The 22,776-nt window shown below is 38.3% G+C and overlaps 1 protein-coding gene and 1 pseudogene across 5 annotated transcripts in view; one reads left to right on the top strand and one right to left on the bottom strand.

Annotated features, from left to right (window-relative positions):
* The window catches only part of LOC105474556 (BTB domain containing 9), a 479,495-nt gene that overhangs the window by 421,869 nt on the left and 34,850 nt on the right, over nucleotides 1-22,776 (bottom strand). For 2 of the 5 annotated variants that reach the window (XM_011729339.3, XM_071096009.1), the window contains exons 2-4: nucleotides 14,990-15,201; nucleotides 11,346-11,709; nucleotides 9,963-10,227 (exon numbers count right to left, since the gene is read on the bottom strand). In XM_011729339.3, the coding sequence (XP_011727641.1) occupies nucleotides 9,963-10,227; nucleotides 11,346-11,709; nucleotides 14,990-15,174 (814 nt within the window). In that variant the 5' untranslated portion in view covers nucleotides 15,175-15,201. Of the gene's footprint in view, nucleotides 1-9,962; nucleotides 10,228-11,345; nucleotides 11,710-14,989; nucleotides 15,202-16,993; nucleotides 17,101-22,776 lie in introns of those variants that run through there. The other 3 variants (XM_011729341.3, XM_071096010.1, XM_071096011.1) reach the window with 3 other exon arrangements.
* Nucleotides 4,719-5,925, top strand: LOC105474554 (protein TFG pseudogene; annotated as a pseudogene).

Here is a 22,776-nt window from a genome sequence, read left to right as displayed (position 1 = left end):
CAAAAGAAGACATTCATACAGCCAACAGACACATGAAAAAATGCTCATCATCACTGGCCATCAGAGAAATGCAAATCAAAACCACAATGAGGTACCATTTCACACCAGTTAGAATGGCGATCATTAAAAAGTCAGGAAACAACAGGTGCTGGAGAGGATGTGGAGAAATAGGAATACTTTTACACTGTTGGCGGGATTGTAAACTAGTTCAACCATTATGGAAAACAGTATGGCGATTCCTCAAGGATCTAGAACTAGATGTACCATATGACCCAGCCATCCCATTACTGGGTATATACCCAAAGGATTATAAATCATGCTGCTATAAAGACACATGCACACGTATGTTTATTGCGGCACTATTCACAATAGCAAAGACTTGGAATCAACCCAAATGTCCATCAGTGACAGACTGGATTAAGAAAATGTGGCACATATACACCATGGAATACTATGCAGCCATAAAAAAGGATGAGTTTGTGTCCTTTGTAGGGACATGGATGCAGCTGGAAACCATCATTCTTAGCAAACTATCACAAGAACAGAAAACCAAACACCGCATGTTCTCACTCATAGGTGGGAACTGAACAATGAGATCACTTGGACTTGGGAAGGGGAACATCACACACCGGGCCCTATCATGGGGAGGGGGAGGGGGGAGGGATTGCATTGGGAGTTATACCTGATGTAAATGACGAGTTGATGGGTGCTGACGAGTTGATGGGTGCAGCACAGCAACATGGCACAAGTATACATATGTAACAAACCTGCACATTATGCACACGTACCCTAGAACTTAAAGTATAATAATAATAAAAAATAAATGAATAAAATAAAATTTAAAAAATAAAAAATAAAAAAACGAGGCCAAAGATGTGAACATCAACCTCTCAGATTTAGAAACTAATGCCACCTAATGCCACCTTTGGATTTTCTCTAAACGTAAGTTTCTTCAACATTAAAACTTATCAAGCTAGGGGTAACATACTAGGCACAAAAGTTTCAAGTGATTGTGACTAAAGTCTAAAATGGAAATGAAATTTCTACCACAAGTCTAAGTCTTCTTTTGAAGTTTATTTCAAGGGTACTTGAAAACTTTCCTAACCATTCTTGATACAGACAGATTCATTCCCTGAGAGTCTTTTTTACTTCAAAACAGAGAACATCTATACAAGTGGAAATTCTCTCATGGTAACTATAATATGAGTATCTCATTGGATAAAAATATAACTCCAAGAATTTTTCTGCAAAATCCATAATTAAGTGATGAATAGGAAGAATGATCATGAGAAAATTTAAATCATAATAAAATAAATCAAACTATAAATATTCTTAGCGGCTATATCTGTCTATCAGTAGAGAAAAAGAAGTTCTTTAAAAAATACAAAGTGCCGGCTGGGCGCAGTGGCTCACACCTGTAATCCCAGCACTTTGGGAGGCCGAGGCAGGTGGATTACTTGAGTACAGGAGTTTGAGACCATCCTGGCCAACATGGTAAAACCCCATCTCTACTAAAAATACAAAAAATTAACTGAGCGTGATGGTGGTACATGCCTATAATCCCAGCTACTGGGTAGCTGAGACAGGGGAATCACTTGAACCTGGGAGGTGGAGGTTGCAGTGAGCCAAGATCATGCCACTGCACTCCAGCCTGGATGACAGAACAAAACTCTATGTCTTGAAAAAACAAGGTGATAGAGATTAAACAAGATAGTAGATAATCATAATTTTTTACACAAAATTTTTAATGCATTTTACAAGCATTAAGAAAAATATTAAGCTTTGAAGTTCTACAGCTAGGTAGAAATTGCTAATTATTAGAAAGAAAAGTTAAGGAGAAATGAAGCAGAACGTACCCCTAGCTACACAGTGCCAAAATCTGCAAGGAGTGCTGGTTTAATTACCTCGTGCTTTTCTTTCACTGCTTTATGTTCTTCATTATCTTTTATCGAACTCCCTATTACATGTAGGTTGACATGGTCATTTGCCCCAGTGGATTATTTGGATCCAGACTTAGTTCTCTGCCCAAAGCAATCTACTTACCCAATTCTGTCACCTAAATCATTTTTTACTCCCCATCCCAACTTCCCTAGAAAATGTATGGATACTCCCTTCCTGTGAATAATCCCCAAGAACTGCAGCATTACAAGTGACTTACTTTACCATTCCTGTGTTACCTTAACCCCACCCCCACCCCGCCCCCGCTTTCCCACTCTCTGCAGGCCTCCTTTCCACATTTGACAGTACTGGTACTCAAACATACCACAAAATGGAAACAAAAAAGAACCCAAGCAGAAGAATCTATGAAGGAGTATTTGCCTGGTGAGTCACAAGACCAGCACTTTGGTTCCAGTTCTGGCACTGAATTCACTTGGTAATTTAGGCAAGTTACATAGATCACAGAGCTGAAATGGACCTTCATCCTATCAAATAAAAAAAAAATCCTACGGTATTCCTATGTGCTGCTCACCGTACTAGACTCAGCTCTCCGGAGCTCACCACTCAGGAGACAAGAGCACATACACCAATACTACACACTCCCATGGAGGAATACTCATTAGAGATGACTTATATACCCCCTATTTACAGATGAGATTTTCTCTATCACAATAAACTATAGTTGGGAAGATACAAATAGCATCTTCTATCTTTGAAGATACAAAGTCAAAGAGTTTTATTTATTTTATTTGTATTTTTTTAGAGACAGGGTCATGCTCTGTCACATAGGCTGGAGTGTGGTGGCACAATTATAGCTCATTGCAGCCTCAAACTACTGGGCTCAAGCCATTCTCCTGTCTCAGCTTCCCAAGCAGCTGGGACTACAGGCACACACCATCACACCCAGCTAATTTAAAAAAACCTTTTTTAGAGACTGCATCTCACTATATTGCCCAGGCTGATCTTGAACCCCTTGCCTCAAGTGGTCCTCCTGCCTTAGCCTCCCAAAGTGCTGGCATGACAAGTGTGAGCCACTGCACCCAGCTCCAAGAGCTTTGAAAGTATTAAAGGTTCACTGTTACTATTAGTGTCTTTATGTGATAGATGAGACAAATTTAAATTCTAGTTTAGAAGCCAGGGATGGATTCATTCAGCCACTCATTTATCACTTAAAAAAAACAAAAGTCTAGATTCAGGCACTGTCCTAGGTAGGTGCTTGAAAAACAAAGGCAAAGCAACATAATTACATTACTCAAAAAGCTCAACCTAGTATAAGAATCTAAGCAAACAAACCAAGAAATATCATATCACAGTTGCAAGCTCCCTCAGTCTGAGGAAACTACAGGGATAGGTACAGGGCAAACAGGACAGACTACACACCTACACACACACACACACACACACACACACACACACACACACACGCACATTTATGTATTAACCAATAATGTAACTTAGCAGTCCTACAAACAGATTGACTTTTTATTCAATAAAGATATCTTGAGGATAGAACTTGTGATATGCTCCCTACTATAAACATGCAAAAACAAGAAATAACTCTCTTTCCCCAAATCTAAAACCTGAGATATACAAAAGGAAATATAACTCAGCCTTAATAAAAAAAAAAAAAAAAAAAAAAAGCACCAACTTTTAGGATAGATAGAAATATCTCCACAGCTAAGACAAAGCTAAATGTTTGGCAGAGGTACAGGTAGTTCAAATATCCTAAAACAAAAATTTCATTAAAAAGTTAATTCTCTTTCCCCAGCTGTATAGAAAAATGTTCATTATTATATATGCATAAAGCTAGTCTAAACTACTGTCCAGAAAGACCATCACAGATAAGTTTAAAAGACTGTTTGGATCTTCTTTTTTTTTTAAAGGGGGAAAAAAAATCCCTGTAATTTGGTAAAAGCCTTAGGACATGCAGCTCTAAGAATTAAACCTTACAGTAACCAATGATAATAAATTCAAAGAAAAAGTATTAATCTCTATATCCCAGTCCCAAGATAAAACCTCTCTACACTTCATGAAAAGTCCCCAAAGACACAGAATCTACATCCAGGGAAGAACAACAATAGCAAAACCAAATTCTGTCAATAACTTCAAAATAAACAGACCTATCTTTTCAAGTCATCAGCCCAGGAACACTTCTGAAATAATCCTTTTTTTCCCTTAACAGTGAAGAAATTTGATAAAAGAAAACAATGACATCAATGTTAAGGTAACATTTACTGGCCGGGCGTGGTGGCTCACACCTGTAATCCCAGCACTTTGGGAGGCCGAGGCAGGTGGATCACCTGAGGTCAGGAGTTCAAGACCAGTCTGGCCAACCCAGTGAAACCCCATCTCTACTAAAAATACAAAAATTTGCCAGGCATGGTGGTGGGTGCCTGTAATTCCAGCTACTTGGGAGGCTGAGGCAGGAGAATCACTTGAACCTGGGAGGTGGAGGTTGCCGTGAGCCAAGGTCGCGCCATTGCACTCCAGCCTGGGTGACAGAGTGAGACTCCATCTCAAAAAAAATAAACAAATAAAATAATGTTTACTTAGAAAATAACTTATTTTTGGTGATTGGGCAGGCCCATATGAGCCTACAAGTGAGGTGCAGTGGCCATGGAGGGCAACCGAGGGGTCAGTGACCACGACTCCCCTCAACACCCCAGTCTGGCGGCCTGGCGTCGGCCCAGTCGGTGGAGACCTATGGAGAGGCAGCGGCGGTGGCCTCCACAAGCCCTCTTTTTCTAGGGTTGTGTATATAGAACATCCTGGAGTCCACCATGAATGGACAGTTGAACCTAAGTGGGAAGCTAATCATGAAAGCTCAACTTGGGGAGGATATTCCACAAATTCCTATCCATAATGAAGATATTAATATTACTTACGATGAATTAGTGCTAATGATGCAACGAGTTTTCAGGGGAAAGTTTCTGAGCAATGTCGAAGTAACAATAAAGTACAATGATAAAGATGATGATCTTATAACAATTTTTGATAGTTCTGACCTTTCCTTTGCAATTCAGTGTAGTAGGACACTGAAACTGACATTATTTGTTAATGGTCAACCAAGACCCCCTTGAATCAAGTCAGGTGAAATATCTCTGTCGAGAACTGACAGAACTTTGAAATAAAGTGAATCATTTATTGGATAGCTTGGAATCACCTGGAGAACCAGGACCTTCCACCAGTATTCCTGAAAATGATACTGTGGATGGTAGGGAAGAAAAGCCTGTTTCTTTGGATTCTTCTGGAAAACAGTATATTCAGGTTATGGCAGCAAGTATGTCCGTTTTTGACCCTTTAAAAAAAACAAGATGAAATAAAAAATAATGTTACGTCGGCGTCTGGCTTAACAGATGATCAGGTTTCAGGGCAACCCAGCGCTCTTGTAGAAGACTGTTCAGGAACACCTGACAGCATTGCCGCCGCCTCCTCAGCAGCAGCTCACCCACCAGGAGTTCAGCCACAGCAACCACCCTATGCAGAAGCTAAAATACAAGCAGGTCAGATTGAAAGTCAGCTGTACCAACAGTACCAGCAACAGGCTGGCTATGGTCACAGCGGCTACAGGCTCCACCTCAGCAGCCTCAACAGTATGGGATTCAATATTCAACAAGCCAGAGTCAGCAGAATGGACCCTAAACAACCTCAGCAGTTCCAAGGATATGGCCAACAACCAACCACCTAGGCACCAGCTCCTGCCTTTCTGGTCAGCCTCAACAACTGCCTGCTCAGCCGCCACACAGTACCAGGCAAGCAATTATCCTGCACAAACTTCCCAAACTTCTCAGCCTACTAATTACACTGTGGCCCCCGCCTCTCAACCTAGAATGGCTCCAAGCCAACCTGGGGCCTGGGCCTATCAACCAAGACCAGGTTTTACTTCACTTCCTGTAAGTAGCATGACCCTTCCTCCAAGTGGGCCTAATCCTTATATGTCCTCCCTTTGGTCTGGGCTATACCCAACCTGGACCTGGTTATCAATAAGGAGGCTCATCTACACCAATGAATGTAGCTGCTGGCTACTGGCCTCCCAAAAGACTCCAAAATACTGTTTTAATCTGTAATGAAGTTCAGAAATTTTCAAAGCAGAGCATTTTTTATGATATCTTTGTTGCTGTTAATTGAAAGTATACTTTGCTGGAACACAAAGACCAAAATCAAAGTTCTTCCTCCTTGCTTAAAAATATAGCAACTTCTTAGTTTTTTGGAACACTACTCTTACATGTGTGTGAAGTGATTGACTTTCTAGCTTCCCTTGTACAGAGGATATTAAAATGCTAGTGTCAGGTTTAGTCATCTTACTTGGCTTTCTGCTATTAACATGATGTACTAAAGTAGAGACCTTTGAGAATACGACTAGATGTTATGTATAAAATGTAAGACTGATAGATTAATATAGATGATTGAATAAAAAAAAAACAGGGAAGTATAAGGCTTCCTTGTATTTATATTACTGCTTTTATTATTCATATTATTCCTGGCTTTAAAAGTCAGGAAAAGCAGACTGTTACTTAATCATTACTCAAGTTTAGAAGTTAAAGGATTCCCAAACATTTACATAATCTCTTCCTTGAGCTCCCCATCATTCACTCCAAAGCGAAGAATTTAACATTGATAAACAACAATCTGTATATTTATCATTTCAGAACTGAGTGACTCAACTGGCTAAGTTCTCCATTTTGCAACTAATCTCATGAGTTTCTTGTAACCCAGGTACTACCCTTATACTGACCAGTTGATCAATTCCAAGCTACCAGTAACCATGTGAAATGTCCAAAAGAAATCCTCACTCCTGCAAACACGTCCCAAGATTATCCCTATAATGAATCCAGTTCTAGGGCCTTTTCAGCACTTCAAATCAAATGTAGGGCAAGAGAAGGAAAGGAGCTTATATAAGACAGGATCCAACATGAGAATTTGAAAAGCCTAACACTAATTACTCATCTTATTACCTCTTCACTTGCCGTCCTCCCACACTTTATCCAAGGCTGACACTTAACTAATACCATTCTCTAGCACCTCTGATTTCTTCCTGGACCTCTCCTAACCCAATCTCTCTAGCTACCATACTATGTTTTTACTACCTTTCAATCCAATTCACAAATCAGAGAGGCAATATGTTATCTCTGTTATCTTTTCAAACATCCACGGCCTAATTCCCTGGCAGCCAATCTTCCGTCCAGGTTACTTACCAACTAATCACAATTTATATCCAAAAGTTATCTCTCAATTTTCTTGACCTCCCCATCATGAGCTACCACTGACCATTGAATCCATATGAAAGCTCTCTCCTCTGGCTGTCCTCTGTAACTCTCTTCTATCCCAAATGTCTTCCTCTTTCCTTCTCTACCTTAAGTTCCCTGACTATAGGTTTTCTCCAAGTTTCAGACTTTGATTTTTACTTCTTTCTCTATACTCTAGCAGCTCAGGTTTCAACTCTTTTATCACCAGCTTTGACTGGTTCCTAAACAGTAATGTGTTCCCACTTCCTATCAGACATTTCTCCCTGCATTCATTCACTAAGCATTCACCAAGTATCCATCATATGCTATTTAGTGTGTTAAATGTTGAGGATATAGAGATCAATAAGGCCTACAAAGATCATCTCTGCCTTCAAGGAACAAAGACAAGTAAACAAAAATGTCTAAAACAATGTGATCAAGGTGGTAATTCTCACACAGATGTACAGAGGAAAAAAAACATCAAAATGATATATGGTAACAATGCTTTCCTATATTGATCTTACACACATTATTTGCACACATTATTTCAATTAAGTCTCATAACAATGCTAGGAGATGTAAAAGGTAAGATTCCTTAATAATTTAATACCAGATCGCACAACTAGTAAGTAACTAATTCAGGATTTGAGGTCAAATTTGTCTGGGCCAAAACCTACGTTTCTTCTTCTATGCCCAGTGAAAAGAAATCTAGACCTGATAGTCAGGAGAGAATTCTGTTAACATCTATTTAAGATCAATCAGTATTTCAAGAGAGTGTTTAAAGGCACAGTCAAGAAGATATCACTCAGGGAAATGACTAGCTTGGGACAGAACTTACAACCTGCATGTCCCCAAAACCCTCAAACTCAATCTAAAAACAAGCTCACCATCTTCTTCAAAGAAGTACTGTACTGTATTTCATTACAGACACACCTGGTGTTCTAATTTTTTAATTTCAGAAATTGCGATGCAGACATCATAGTGTGTCACAGTTAATTGGTAGTATTGTTTCTTTTCTTAGTGGAACATAAAATAATGGTGCCTCAGAATTTCTGGCTTCTTAGATTTGATAACAAATGGTAACTTTTTCCTAAACTTAATCCCCAAATTTAAATTCTTTGAATCACCAAGATCTATTTTTTCCCATAGTATCTGTTCTAATCATTCATTATTTTCCATTTTCCCTGCCACCAATCTGGTTTAAGGTAGTATCAATTGTGCATAGATTAAATACTCTCCTCACTGGTCTCCCTGAATCAGTTTTCCCTTATTCTAAATACTCAAATACAGCACTATGGATCAGTCTTTTAAAACCACCACTGTATGCATGCCACTCTCCCTCTCTCAAATTGGTTCTGCACTGCATATAAGGGAGATTCCAATCTAGTTTCAAAGACTTCCATAAACTGGCCTAAGCTGACCTTCACATAGTTTCTTTGCTACTAATCAATAATAGCCTTCTACTCTAATCAAGCTCTTCTATTTATGGTCTCTTCAAATGCTCAAACCTCTGTCTATTAACCTCATGATTCTACCCATCTGAAATTTACCCAACTCTTATACTATTCAAATCAAATGTCAAGGCTCAACTCAAGCTTCATAACCTCCATGAAATATCCCTCAATCATTCCAAGCCACTTCTTTCTTCTGAAGTTCTATAACATGTGCTCCCTTGAATATTGTTGTATTTAACTTTTCATGGGAGTTTATGTCTTATTTCCACAATGAAATTAAAAGGATCAAAGGCAGAGACTATGTTTAACAATTATGCAGCATAGTTTAGTGGTTAATTACACAACTTCTGGGGCCAAACTACATAGGTTTGACTCTCAGCTCTGCCATCTTTCTGTGTGACCTTGGGCAAGTTACTTAACTTCTCTGTTTCAGTTTCCTCATTTTGTAAAATGGAGTCAATAACAGTATAAACCTCAAAGAGTTGTGAGAATTAAATGGTCGTGTAGGACCTGTTCTTGATACATACGATGCACTCTGTAAGTGTTAATTGCTATAAATTCATTAATGGTGATAAGTATCATAAGTGTTAGCTACACTATGTATGTATGTTACATAAGTGTTAGCTATTATTATTGTTATTTAGAATCTCCATGTTCAGCCCGGTGTGGTGGCTCACGCCTGTAATCCCAACACTTTCTGAGGCCGAGGCAGCTGAATCACCTGTGGTCAGGAGTTTGAGACCAGCCTGGCCAACATGGTGAAACCCTGTCTCTACTAAAAATAAAAATTAGCCAAGTGTGGTGGTGGGTGCCTATAATCCCAGCTACTCGGGAGGCTGAGGCGGCAAAATCACTTGAACCTGGGAGGCGGAGGTTGCAGTAAGTCAAGATTGCACCTTCCACTCCAGCCTGGGCAACAAGAGTGAGTGAAACTCCATCTCAAAAAAAAAAAAAAAAAAAGAATCTCCATGTTCTTGATACCCAAAATAGTAAGTATATAGCATTTACTCAGTATTTATTTGATGGAGGAAGAAAGAAAAAGTCTTAACATGAGAAGCAGCTTTTTAGGAAAGTGTCCATTTCTGACATTCTGGGGAGCAGGTGAGAAATCTGTCCAGGAATGGCCAAAAATACCTATTTTGGGGCCTACAAAGGCTAATCAATCTCAGGAGGAATTAACAGGAAAATGACAGAGAAAGACATTCCATAGGAAGCAAAGCTAGCTGTTCATAAACGTACATTTCATGTATACTCGCATTATACAGTTCTGTAGTAGTTTTGCAGTTTTAACGGCATCAGAGGCACACCAACCTTTTTGGTGAGTTTAGGATAGATAGGTACTTACTGAGCATGCCTCTATAATTGAGGTCCATATCCCGGCTCTCAGATCGCACTTTAATGGCATCCAGGATGGCATCAGGAGACAACAGTCCCGAAGGCCTCACAACATTCAGAAGCTCTGTGAGGCTCATGAGAGGTAAACGTACAGCCTGCATGATTTCAGCATGATTCTCCTTTGAATTGTGCTTACACCAGTTTAATAAGGCTAGGAAAATATCTTTTTCGGGAGCTGCAAATGAATCTCTTAACACGATGTTTAAAAGTGCTGTCTGAAAAGGATAAAAAGGTAAAATTCCAGTTATATGACGTTCAACCATTGCATGATCAATCAGTAAAAGCTTACAGAACAAGCATAACTTAGGCAATTAACTCTTTTTGACCCTCTCCTTCCCTTATGCTTTGTGCCACACAGCCTCCAGCTCATTATGGCTATGTAAACAACCAGGATGGTAGCACCTTTCTTTTATGCTCAGGTATCTTGTACCACTACATCAAACATTTAATCTTTCCAAACACATCTGCATTCATCTTTTTTAAAACAGCAAAAAGAAAAACGCCAAAGTGAAAAGCTGTCAATACATACAGATTCTTCAAGGGAGTGTACGTTGTTAAGTTAGGAAGACATATTTGGCATTTAAAATTCAAAGTATTTTGTTGCACAGTATTACTTCACCACCATATTTTTGGCTCTCAGATCTCCAAACTGACCTCCAGCAACAATAGTGCAACCCTCAAAGATCACTGTCTTTAAAAATTCAGTATAAAAATATGAAATAGGATAACACAGATCTTAATTTACCCTCAAATCAAGATATGTAGCTTTTCAATAGGTTTTCTCATTAGAAATATCCAGGTTCTAGAAGGAACACAACAAGGGAAATGTAGAGACAATCGGCATCCAGAGTTCAAAGGAAGATTTGAGCAAAACAGTTTTACTCTAGCTATAACACTGAATTTTAAGCCAGCAAAGAAAGCAGTGACTTAAAGACATCAAATGATGCATCAGATCTCCTTTATGAATTTGCCTGCTTGCTCTAAGGAATTATTAGTCACACTCTCTGTCAGAGAAAAACAAAACCAAAAGGTAGTATGCAACACCAAAAAGGACCCTATTTGATTGTCACTACATTGAAAACAACCACTCAGCCGCACAGTCTCTTTTGCATATAAAACTTACCAGAAGAACCTTAAAAGAAAACACAACCAACCAGCCCCTCTCTTTTATGATCTAGAGTCCTAGTAGCTAGATGCAAGTGGCTAGACCAGATAATCTCTTTGATACCAATGTTTTTTTTTTAAATTATTCTTAGTCCACTGCTATACTTCTATGGTATAGGTATAAAGAAAACAATGCTGCCTATAAATTACTTGTAGACAAATGACACACCTTAGAAAGGGAGAGGAAACCTTCACTTGAGAGCACCTCCTGAGCATTCCTGTCCATAAACATGCAGCACATACAAGTTAACTTGGGAAGTGAGTAGAGACTGGCAACATCAAAAGTCATGCAGACATTCTGAATGTTCAGTATGGTACAGAGATACTCAGAGGTAGAATCCTCTAGCTCTGGAAATCCATATTTATGAGCCAGGCTCAAAAAGTCCAGCAGCACCTCCTCCTTCTCATCTGTCAGCGTTGCCCGCCCAGTGTAGATATATTTGAGTAGCATTGTGAATGCTTCTGCAGTGGTGTCTTGGAGAGGAATTTCTGCTTCAGGCTGAGACTCTCGCATTCCACCATACAATAATGCTCTGCACATCAGGGAAGAAACACATGAAGAAACTCTCAAATAGGATTTGCTACAAAATACTGGAAGTAACAGTTATCAACATTATGCAAATATAAATTTGTTTAATGACACAAAGATCCAAGTGAAAAAATGCAAAATAGTCATTTAAAATGGTTCTTTAAAGGAAGCAAGAGGAATGATTTCAAAACTGTTTGAATTAATTCTATAAACCACTGAACTAATGAGATACTCTGAAAGCTCAAGATATGTGATAGATATTAAATAGGAAGATGAGAGTGATCTCTTGAGAGGCACAATGAAGTTGGTATAAAGATGTTAAAGGTCAATACGGCAGTTTAAAAAGTAAAACTCTGTAGGAAAAGATATAATCAGATAAAGATAAACACCAATATGATGCCATTCTCCCCTGTAAGACTGGCAGAAATCAAAAGGCTTGTTAATATCAGTGCTGCAAAAGCAATGGAAAAACAGGTTCTTTGACACACTGCTTTGAGAGTATAAATGGGCAGCCCTTTATGGAAAGTAATTTAGTAGTATCTAGTCAAACCTAAAATGTGTATACCCTTCAACTCAGTAATCTCTCTTTTAGGACTCAATTCTAGAGAAGTAATACAGTAAAGAAAAATGTTTAAGAAAACATACTGAAACACTAGAAAAAATCTAAATGTCCATCAACAGCAACATGGTTAAAAAAACTGTGATATATGCATTCTATGCAGCCATTAGAAAGATCAAGGGAGACCAATAGGTACTGTTTTGAAAACATGTCCAGGATATGGTAGGCAAGTAAGTAAAATTGCAGATCCATATGTACTGCATGAAAAAAGTATATAACCACATATTTACATGTTTATGCACGTATGTCTATTCAGATATTTCTTTAAATCAAGAAAAATCAGAGGAAATTCATATTAAACTCTTAACATCACTTACTTCTGGGAAATGGTATTAGATGGCTGGGAGACAAAGACTTTCATCTGTCACTTTATAAATTAAAAATGAAATTACTGATAGGATTACAGTGATTTTTTTTCCTTTCAGATTAAACAAAAAGCCCTACATTATTGCTTATCTAAAAAAAAAAAATGAAAACTAGACAATTCAGTTAGGTAATGAATTTGAATTTCTACCTCTATTAATCAAGAGGAACAATATGAACCAATTAAACTTCCAACCTATCAGGAAAGAAAGGATGAAGAGGACAAGGGAGAAGTACAGAAAAGGGAGAGAAGAATACAGAATGAGAAAGAAAAGAAGCAAAAGTGAGAGGAAGAGACTGGAAGCAAGAAAGAGATTCTCTCTGTTACTAAAATTCTCAGAGTAGGACTAGCATTTCAGGGTTACCTACCTGGAACTTGTCCCACCCTCTCCCAGGACCTAGCATTCTTGCTTGCCCCAGGAAAATAGTTGAAACCACCCAGAAAAGGTTCATGAATATTCTGAGCATACCTCTTCACTGGGTTATACTCTGCCTAAAAATGCCCTTGAAGGTTTCCATTAATCCAGAAAGCATCCAACCATTACCCTAAAATTACCAAATTAAAGAACTTCTCCTTCTTGAGGAGACCTCAAGACTTATCCCCAATCCTGTATGATTCATGGTATTTATCTGGATTCTCAATGCTTTAAAAGTGGTTTTGATGAAGCTCCCTTGGAACAGTAAATATGAACCCCCAACTTCAACAAGGAGACAAGCACAGAGGTTCAATGTTTACTATGAAGAGTTTCCTCCTATAAGTTCCTTATCTGGGAATTGATAGGCTATTATGACAGCACTTAAGCCTCTTCTGACAGCTGACAGTTAACATTCCTTTGCACATGAATACTGTCAGCATTGAGAATCTGTCCAAGGTAGCATTGAGCTTAGCTCTAAGGTAGACTTAGAGGTACAGCTTAGCTCTAAGGTAGTCTAAGGTAGACTCTGAGCTTAGCTTAGTGAACCAGCAAATATTACAAAGGTTCAATATCTACAAAGACATCAAGAACAAGGTCAGTAAGTGGGGGGAGTATATTCCATTAACTCAATACAATCTTCAAATTTCTAAAAGTAGTTGAGTTTCTTTTAAGGATATACTAATCACCTAAAAGAAACCCTCATAGAGTTGTTTCAAATTATTTTTAAAAGAGGACAAGGTATACTGTATTAATAAATAATAAACACAGGCCGAGAAGTTCTGACTTAATAAAAAGTGGACTCTTGTAAAACACTTTAATAGTAATGACTGGACTGAAATTTTAAAAGGGGGAAGAAACAGAAAACGAAAAGTGTGCAGAGGACAGATGATAACAAATAATGGCTAGACCAAGGTCAGATGCCTTGGTAGAGTTGACCGCTAGGAAGAATAGGAGAGTGTTACAACTTTTAACAGACTCCTCACTTTTCTAGGCTCCTGGTTTCATCCACATTGGCATTTTACATGTGTAAAACTGGAAGTTCATGAAAAACCATAGGAGCTCTAGCTACACAGTAAATATTTCCAGGAGACACACTTTACCACAACGTGTCTGACTCTAAGTGTTGCTGTCTTGATTAATTCTGATTATAAAAGCCAGACTGCAGTTATCACTAGAAGGTAATTGAAATTTTCTCTAAGCCAGTGGAATCTCCATTTCAGGTACCAAGTTTCCCAGATAAATCTATAACTCTGTGGAACATCTTTATCCTTAAAAATAGAAAAAGATCCATTATTACGCACAAATTATAACTCACTCAGTAATTCAGTGATGACTCCCTTTTAACAAATATTAGGTAAAATGCAGAGTACTTAAAGATCAGCTTAAGATTTATAACCCTGGAAATTAAGGACCCAAGTGACCAACAACAGCTGCATACAAGTGCACGTCTTAGATCTGCTGGGTTACTAACAGGTCCTAGACCTCAGGAGTCCCAAACCAAGTGGTATATGTGTCCATTAGCAGGTCCACAAGGCAGTCTACCTATACAAAAAGAAGTTTTAGTTCCATTAGCCATCTATTGGGAGGAGAAAGTAAGGGTAACGAAGACTCAGCCTGAGAAACATTCTTGACACCTTGAAAAATGGTTGATTGGGCACTATCTGGTTTGGGAAACCTTCCAACCCTTTCATTTTAAGATGGCTCCTAAAGGAAAAGGTGATTCTCAAAAAATAACCAAGTCTACAAGGATGAAATCTTTATAGATACTGAATTGAGGGACTGCAAGAATTTGTCATTATACTTGGTTATGTATTTTTCACAGAGCAGAAAATGCCAGTGTTTTCTACTAGTGAACTGAATTTTCAAAAAAAGTATTACACACTTACCGAAAATATTGGCACCTGGCTGCTAAAATTACCCTGTGGGCAGGAAAACGTTTCTTTTCCACAACAAATGTGACGTCGCCATATTCTTCCCCAATCAACAAGGCACCAATATGTTCAGACAAAATGTGCACATGATCAATTTCCCCCACTGCAGTGAAGGGGCGAAGAGGGTGGCTGTTACTCATCTTGTGGAACAGATGATAGTCGCTGATCTATCATATGAAGAAGGAATGAGAGTTAGTGGGGGGAGGGGAGTACACATAGAAAATCACATACCATAAACATAGCTAAGTAAAAATTTAAAGTGCTTACAAAAATTCCCGTGAGAAAGTTAATCAATGGTATCTTTATTAACCCATTTATTTTGAGAAGGAATTCAGTCTGCTTCCCTTAACTGTACTCCCTTCTTCACACTAGGAAAGCAAAAATGCCAGTCTCCAAACACTAACAGCACTTGGAGCCATCAGTCTAGAAAACTGAGCCCAAACACAGGTCCCATATTCCTTACAGTACCTTAGGAAAAGAAAAGTCAACAATCAGAATAACTTCTTTTTTGCATAGATATACTGAGTAAGGTTGGGTACAACTATACCCAATAGAAAAGTCATTCAGGCATAGATCTAGGCCTAAATTACAAACAGAGTAAGTGAAATAATCAGATTTCAAATAAGAAGTTTTGGTATGCAACCATCTCAAATATTTTATTAAAAAAAAAAAAAATCTTCTGGGGCCGGGCACAGTGGCTCAGGCCTGTAATCCCAGCACTTTGGGAGGCTGAGGCGGACAGATCACCTCAGGTCAGGAGTTTGAGACTAGCCTGACCAACATGGAGAAACTCTGTCTCCACTAAAAACACAAAATTAGCTGGGTGTGGTGGTGGGAGCCTCTAATCCCAGCTACTTGGGAGGCTGAGGCAGGAGAATCGCTTGAACCCAGGAGGCGGAGGTTGCGGTGAGCCAAGATGGTGCCATTGCACTCCAGCCGGGGCCACAAGAGCGAAACTTCATCTCAAAAATAATAATAATAATAATAACAATAACCTTTTGGAGTCACAAAAATAACTTGACATTTATTAATGAACATTTGCATTAGCGTCCTAAGCTCCCCACATCCAACAGAAGAGTAACTCTAACAGTTTTCTCAAGACTGTGGCTTCTACTCCAAACTTGTTGCTCTGATGATCAGGCTGTTTACCAGAACATCATTACACTTTGTCTCATTTCCAGGCACGTTCCTTGCTTTTGTATGCAATGTCTTTCTACAAAAGTAACTGAAAATCAAAGGGAAAACATGATTAACAGCTTTACATGTAAGAAAGTGGCGGGGGTGGGGTGGGGGGGTTATAGTCTTAGAAAGCTTAAAATGTTTCTATTTTTTAATACCGAATGTACTTGCAGGTATTTAAAAAAAAAAAGAAAAAAAAAAGTTGGTCTTGCTCTGTTGCCCAGGCTGTAGTGCAGTGGTGCGATCACCACTCAGTGTAACCTGGAACTCCTAGGCTCAAGTGATCCTCCCACCTCAGCCTGGCAAGTAGCTGGGACTACAGGTGTGTACCATCATGGCCAGCTAATTGAAGGTACTGCTTTGATAAGTGTAAGTAACCGGCAAGTATGTTAGAGCCTTGGCTAGCATTCAGATGCCCCAGGTGAAGAGGTGGTTGTTAGCTCAGAGGTAGCCATCTACCCCTCCGCTGCATCAGAGACTAGAGAAATTGAGCCAGATATGTTTTCTCTGCTAGACCTCCACACCTTTTTGAGTTCTCCACTTGAACCACAATTAAAGGTTGAACAGCTCCTAATCTTTAAACCCCCACATCCAGATCATTAGCAAAGTGTGTGAAAAATGATCTTTCTCTCCTGTGACTACAATGGAAGATCTTCATGGACCAGATTCCGAATCTGCCTGCTTCAGTTAACCTAGTACCATACACCCACCCTCAAAAGGGGGAGCAATAGCAGTGATGCAGAAGAACATGGAAAATGAGCTAGGCAAGAAAACACCTACCCCAGGTAAGTGAGCAAAATCCTGGTTCCCTACAGTAGGAACATCAGAGAACTAGCAGGATAATCCCCTAACTGCCAAGGGAAATCCTTCTCCCTCAACTGCAGCCTCCATGTGAAAGCCCTAAAAACAGAATAATCTCTAGTCACTTGTGTATGAAAGACCAAATTCAGCTTAAGAGGATCTATTTGAGAGTATGAGCAAGTAATGTATGATACAAGAGTCTTAATGTGTATATACAACAACAGTGTAATACAGGAGTTGGAAAACTTTCTATAAAGGTTCACATGGTACATAGTTTAAAGCTTTGCAGGTTATACAATCTACGTCAAATGATTCAGCTCTATGGTAGGAGCCTAAAGGCAGCCATAGGCAATAAGAAAATGCATAAACATGGCTATCTCCAATAAAGCTATTTCTAGAAAAGACCTAGATTAGACTTGCAGGACACAGTTTGCTAGCCCCTGGCCTACCCTGTGATCAAGGACTGACCTCAAGGACTGACTGTACTCTAGGCAAAGGATCAGACTGGGAGGTTTTTTGTTTGTTTCCTGCTGGGTTACCCAACTGATGTTCCTATGATCATTTCCTGTGTTGGCCAGGAAATTCAGAAAGCTACTGGAACCTGACTTCAAAACCTCTTCAATACAAACTCTCACATCACTATCCAATATTTCAATGATCATCCATGACTCTAAACAAAACGCTCTTCCTGGCTGAAAAAAATGCAATGTATATACCCAGTAAATATATTTTCTGGTATATTTTCTTAATATTTAATTCAGGTCATGGCTAATACTCAAATTACTCCCTAAATGACTCTTGATGAACAACGATTGATTTTTGGTTAACCAGCTCAGAAGGGAAATTTATAATTCTTAAACTGATATATCATAAACATTAATATTACATATGTATATATCTACCACAATAAGTTCTCTGGAGCTTTACTTCTCAATACATCTAATTTCATTTTGCTAAACTTGCATTTTAATTATGTTTTTCCAAATGGAAACATGAAACTGTTTCATGTACAGAAAATAGCCACTTAGGATAAAATAAACACAATTTTATTGGCATACAGAAATAATTTTAATTAGACTAGTGATTCTCGGTGAGCTTGCCCAATAATGGAATCACATGGGGAGCTTAAAAACAACAACAAAAAAAAGATGCTTGAGTCCCACTCATCAGAGACTCTTATTTAATTAGTCTAGAATGAGGCCCAGGCATTGGAATCACCATTCTGAAGTGATTCTACTAAGCAACCTGGAAAAACAGCCACTGATTTAGACTCTTACAGCTGTAGGTTTCCATCCCTTGCTCAGGTGTACAAGTATACCAAAAAAAAAAAAAAAAGATCCACAGAAAAAATTCATTTAGCATATAATTTAATTTGAATCTTATTGCAAAGATCCAAAGGTACTAACAAAGTTACCAATGCCACAGTTTTATGCAGAAAGTGAGTATTGTTTCACCAATGGGATAGTTTATCTACAAAGTGATAGTTTCAGTCTACCTATGTGTATTTTAAAATGTTGGCCAGGCACAGGAGCTCATGCCTGTAATCCCAGCACTTTGGGAGGCTAAGATGTGAAGATCATTTGACACCAGGGGCTCAGGACCCTGTCTCTACAAAAAAACTTAAAAATTAGCCAGGCATGGTGGCATGAGCCTATAATCCCAGCTAATTAGGAGGCTGAGTCAGGCGGATCACTTGAGCCCAGGAGTTAAAGGCTGCAGTGAGCTATAATTGTGCCACTACACTCCATCCTGGGCAACAGAGCAGGAACCTGTCTCAAAAGGATAAAAAAGAAAAACCAAATTTAAGTTAAATGGATTAGGAAACAAAGAGGCCAAAAAAAAAAAAATCAATATTTGCAGATAATGACTGCCCACATGAAAAATCCATGAGAATCAACTGAAAAATTAGAGAAAATAAGAGGGGTTCACTAAAGTGACCACATAAAATAATTATATGAAAGTATCTAGCATTCTTCCATGCCAAAAACAACCAGCTAGAAAATATTAGTAAAAAGATCTGCAGTTTATAACTGCAAAACACAGGTAACTTGTAATAATAAACTCATAGGACATGTAAGGAAATTATAAAACTCTACTGAAAGATTTAAGAAAAATACAGAGACATAAGTTGTTTGGGGATAGAATGATCCAATATTATAAAAACATCCACATTTTCAACTTACCATGGGTTTATCAGTATGTAACCATATTGTAAGTCTAGGAGCATCATTTATATAAATGTAGCATTTCAATTAAATGAGAGAAAATACGGAATTTTTTTCAATAAAAGGTATTGGCTAGCCATTTGGAAAAAAGTAAGCTGAATATTCACATAGGAGTACAAAATGAAATGTATATGGATGTCAGCTTCAGCACTTTCTGTAATGCAAAAAAACTGGAAAAAACCCTGAAGGCCCATTTAAAGAGAATTGGTTAAACAAATAATGGTATGTCTATACAACGAAATATTATAAATGATTTAAAAAGAATAAAGTTAGATACTAATGAACTGAAAAAAATCTTAAGCATGTGTATTTACATACAAAAGACAATCTATAAAACAATAGTATAGTGAAATATCTTGTTTAAAAAAATACACTGAAAATGCAAGAATATACATCAAATTGTTAACCAACGGTTAAGTCACTAGACTGGGGCTGTGGGAAAATTTTGCATAGTGTGCTACATACTTCTGTAATGTTTACAAATGTTATAATGTTTATTTGTAGTAAAACTATAAACAAATATTTCAGTAAGTTTGGCCACAAAATTACAAAATAAATTGCTTTGTGTATGAGATAACAAGTGTTTGGATTTGCCATAGCAATAGAACTTGATTTAGTGACTAAGACAGAAATGGCAAGCAGAGGGGCTATGTATTATCTCCGCAGAGAAAAATTAATTAACAACTTGAAGGCAAGGACATAAAGTTCATTACACTAAAACCAGCAAGGGAAAAAAAAGTTCATTACACTAAGACAGGTAAATCAGATACCTGGGGAGCATGGCCTACTAGGACACTGCATCTGATATTTCCCAACTAAAGATCTTCACCTAAGAGAGTTTCTGTCTGACTTTTTCTAGACTTAAGGCAGATTTTTCCAGATGCAAAGTGTTCTTCAGCTTGCCCCTGTTGACTGTCCTGGAGTCTAAACTTGCTGATCCTCACAGCATAGGGCAAGGGCAATCTATTCACTCAAACTGTTCCTTCAAGATGGGGGTAAGAACAGTAGGAAAGGCAGGGGGAAGAAGGACTTACACTGAGAGAGGACAGGAATATCTCAACCAGGAAATGGTACGTTTCATGGTACCATACACAATTACTAGTTTTGGATTCTGGGACCTCATATGAATTTATTTACCAGGGATGGTGGTATAGAAACTATACTATTTTTCTTGGCTATTAACTTTCATGAATTCAAATGCATTAAAAATCAAAAATGACTTAAGCAGCAGTACTAAAACCCTGAGGGTTATTGCCTGCTTATTATGCAGTAAGAAACCAACACCCATTTGTTCTAACCAAAATAATAAACAATGTCCATCAATAAACTGAGAGTACCATATGTAGTTCATAGTGCTGTAACGTTATAATTGCCCCTTAAGGAAGAAAAAACCAAGTTGACCCAAACATCAATTTCTTTACTTAAAGCTCACTTATACAACTGTTTACAAACTTTACTTTAACCAGGGCTAACTACATTTTTTTAGAATTAAAGTTTATTCTCCACTGTTTAATCAGGAAATAGTCAAAGGGCAAAGTTCCACAAGGTGGAGATGCCAAAGAGTCCTTGAACACTGTATGAATCTCCCCTGGGAAGCCCTCTCTGCCCGGTGTATTTCCTGACTGAAAAGCCTTTATGGGAAAAAAGACCTTCTGCTCTTTAATTGCAAAATATAAATGATCTTTCTCTTGAGGAAAGAGATGGCATTTACAAGCATATGGTTTAGCAATTTCTTTCTGCTCTTGGTACCCATGTGGTATGTAATTTGAAGGAGTATTCCTTAAACTTTAAATTAATATCGCTTGGGGAGATAAATGATGTCCTGTCTGCATCTTAAACACTCTCCAAAAAAAAAAAAAATCACATTCTACTTCTCACAGGAAGGATACTCACTTCTCTTGATATATACTCTACCCTTGTCATCCAAAAGTCTAAGGAAACAGGTGAAGACTGACCATGCTGCTAGAGGTAACCTTGACTCTGATATTTTGCAGACCCAATTCTAAACCTTGCAGAAGAGAATTATCCTCCAGTTCGTAAAGTGCTATGTAAGAACATGAATGGAGTTCACATGACAGGATTCCTGACATACCTTTTCCTCTGGGAAAGACTTGAGTGTCCAAAGTCTTGTCATTTCTGTAATTTTATGTTTGCAAATAAATGTTTATAAATATGCTCCGGTTTGACCACTAAAGAATGGTATCATAAAACATATTTGACAAGATTATTTTATTGAGCATGCATGTAATTCCAGTTTCCAGTTACCACACTGATTCTCTACTTCTTTGCCAATGGCCAAACTAGTTTCTGAATATGTATATAATTCATTCAATTAAAGATTTATTGAGCTCTCTCTACAATACAGGCTCAGTGCTAGGCGACAGAAACACAAAGATTAATGGAAGTCTCTACTTTTGAAGAACTCATTGTCTACTAAGGAAAGTAGGACTAGATAACAAGTAATGTAAATTCTAAAACTCGTAGGCCAGGCCATGATTTTATGAGATTTAGAAAGTCAAATATTTCCCTAAGTACCATACCAAAACCACCACAAAGATGCTAAATAGAATACTAAATGAACAGAACTCAGAAAATTATCAGTTATATTCTTATATGAGAGTAAGGGTTAATATCCACATAACTGGCTATGTGCTCTCCCAAGTGGGCTGCTCATATTCCACGGAGACTGCAATACAAACCACAGGAATTTGGAAAGAAAATACTAACATTTATACTGGTGTGTTTGTATGTATGTATTTTAGACATGAGGTCATGCTATGTTGCCCAGGTTAGACTCAGGCTCAAGTGCTTTTCCCGCCTTAGCCTCTCAAGTAGCTGGGACTACAGGTGCACACAACCATGCCTGGATTGATATTAATTTTTAACCTAGAAAAATGAGAATAAAAATCAGCTTTGCTAATTCTTTTTTTTTTTTTTTTTTTCTGAAAGGGAGTCTTGCTCTGTCACCCAGGCTGGAGTGCAGTGGCATGATCTCGGCTCAATGCAACCTCCACTTCCTGGGTTCAAGTGATTCTCCTGCCTCAGCCTCCCAAGTAACTGGGATTACAGGCGCACACCACTATGCCTGGTTAATTTTTGTATTTTTAGTAGAGACAGGATTTCACCATGTTGGCCAGGCTGGTCTCAAACTCCTGACCTCAGGTGATCTGCCCACCTCAGCCTCCCAAAGTGCTTGGGATTACAGGCGTGAGCCACCATACCCGGCCAGCTTTACTAATTCTTAGTAAGTGGACGGCACTGCCTCCTTCTCATGATCTACATGTCAAAAACAGTCATTTGTGTCACCAAATAAATAGGTGACTTGAGAGAAGAGTGGGAATTCCACAAAGAGGCAGGGCTGAAGGTAGTGTCCTTACTTGTGCGTGGTAAGTATTAAGTTAACATGTGCTTGCTTAAGTGAAATTTCCAAATGTTATCTGGTTTTAATTAAAAATTCTCTCTCACAAAATGAGAAGTGAATTATAAAAAGGTTCCCATAATCTGGGCAACATGGCGAGACCCCTTCTCTATAAAACG

This window comes from Macaca nemestrina, chromosome 5, assembly GCF_043159975.1.
Source record: "Macaca nemestrina isolate mMacNem1 chromosome 5, mMacNem.hap1, whole genome shotgun sequence".
NCBI classification, from domain to species: Eukaryota; Metazoa; Chordata; class Mammalia; order Primates; family Cercopithecidae; genus Macaca; species Macaca nemestrina.
Note: the sequence above shows the minus strand (reverse complement) of the source record. Positions and strands in the feature narration are given on the sequence as shown.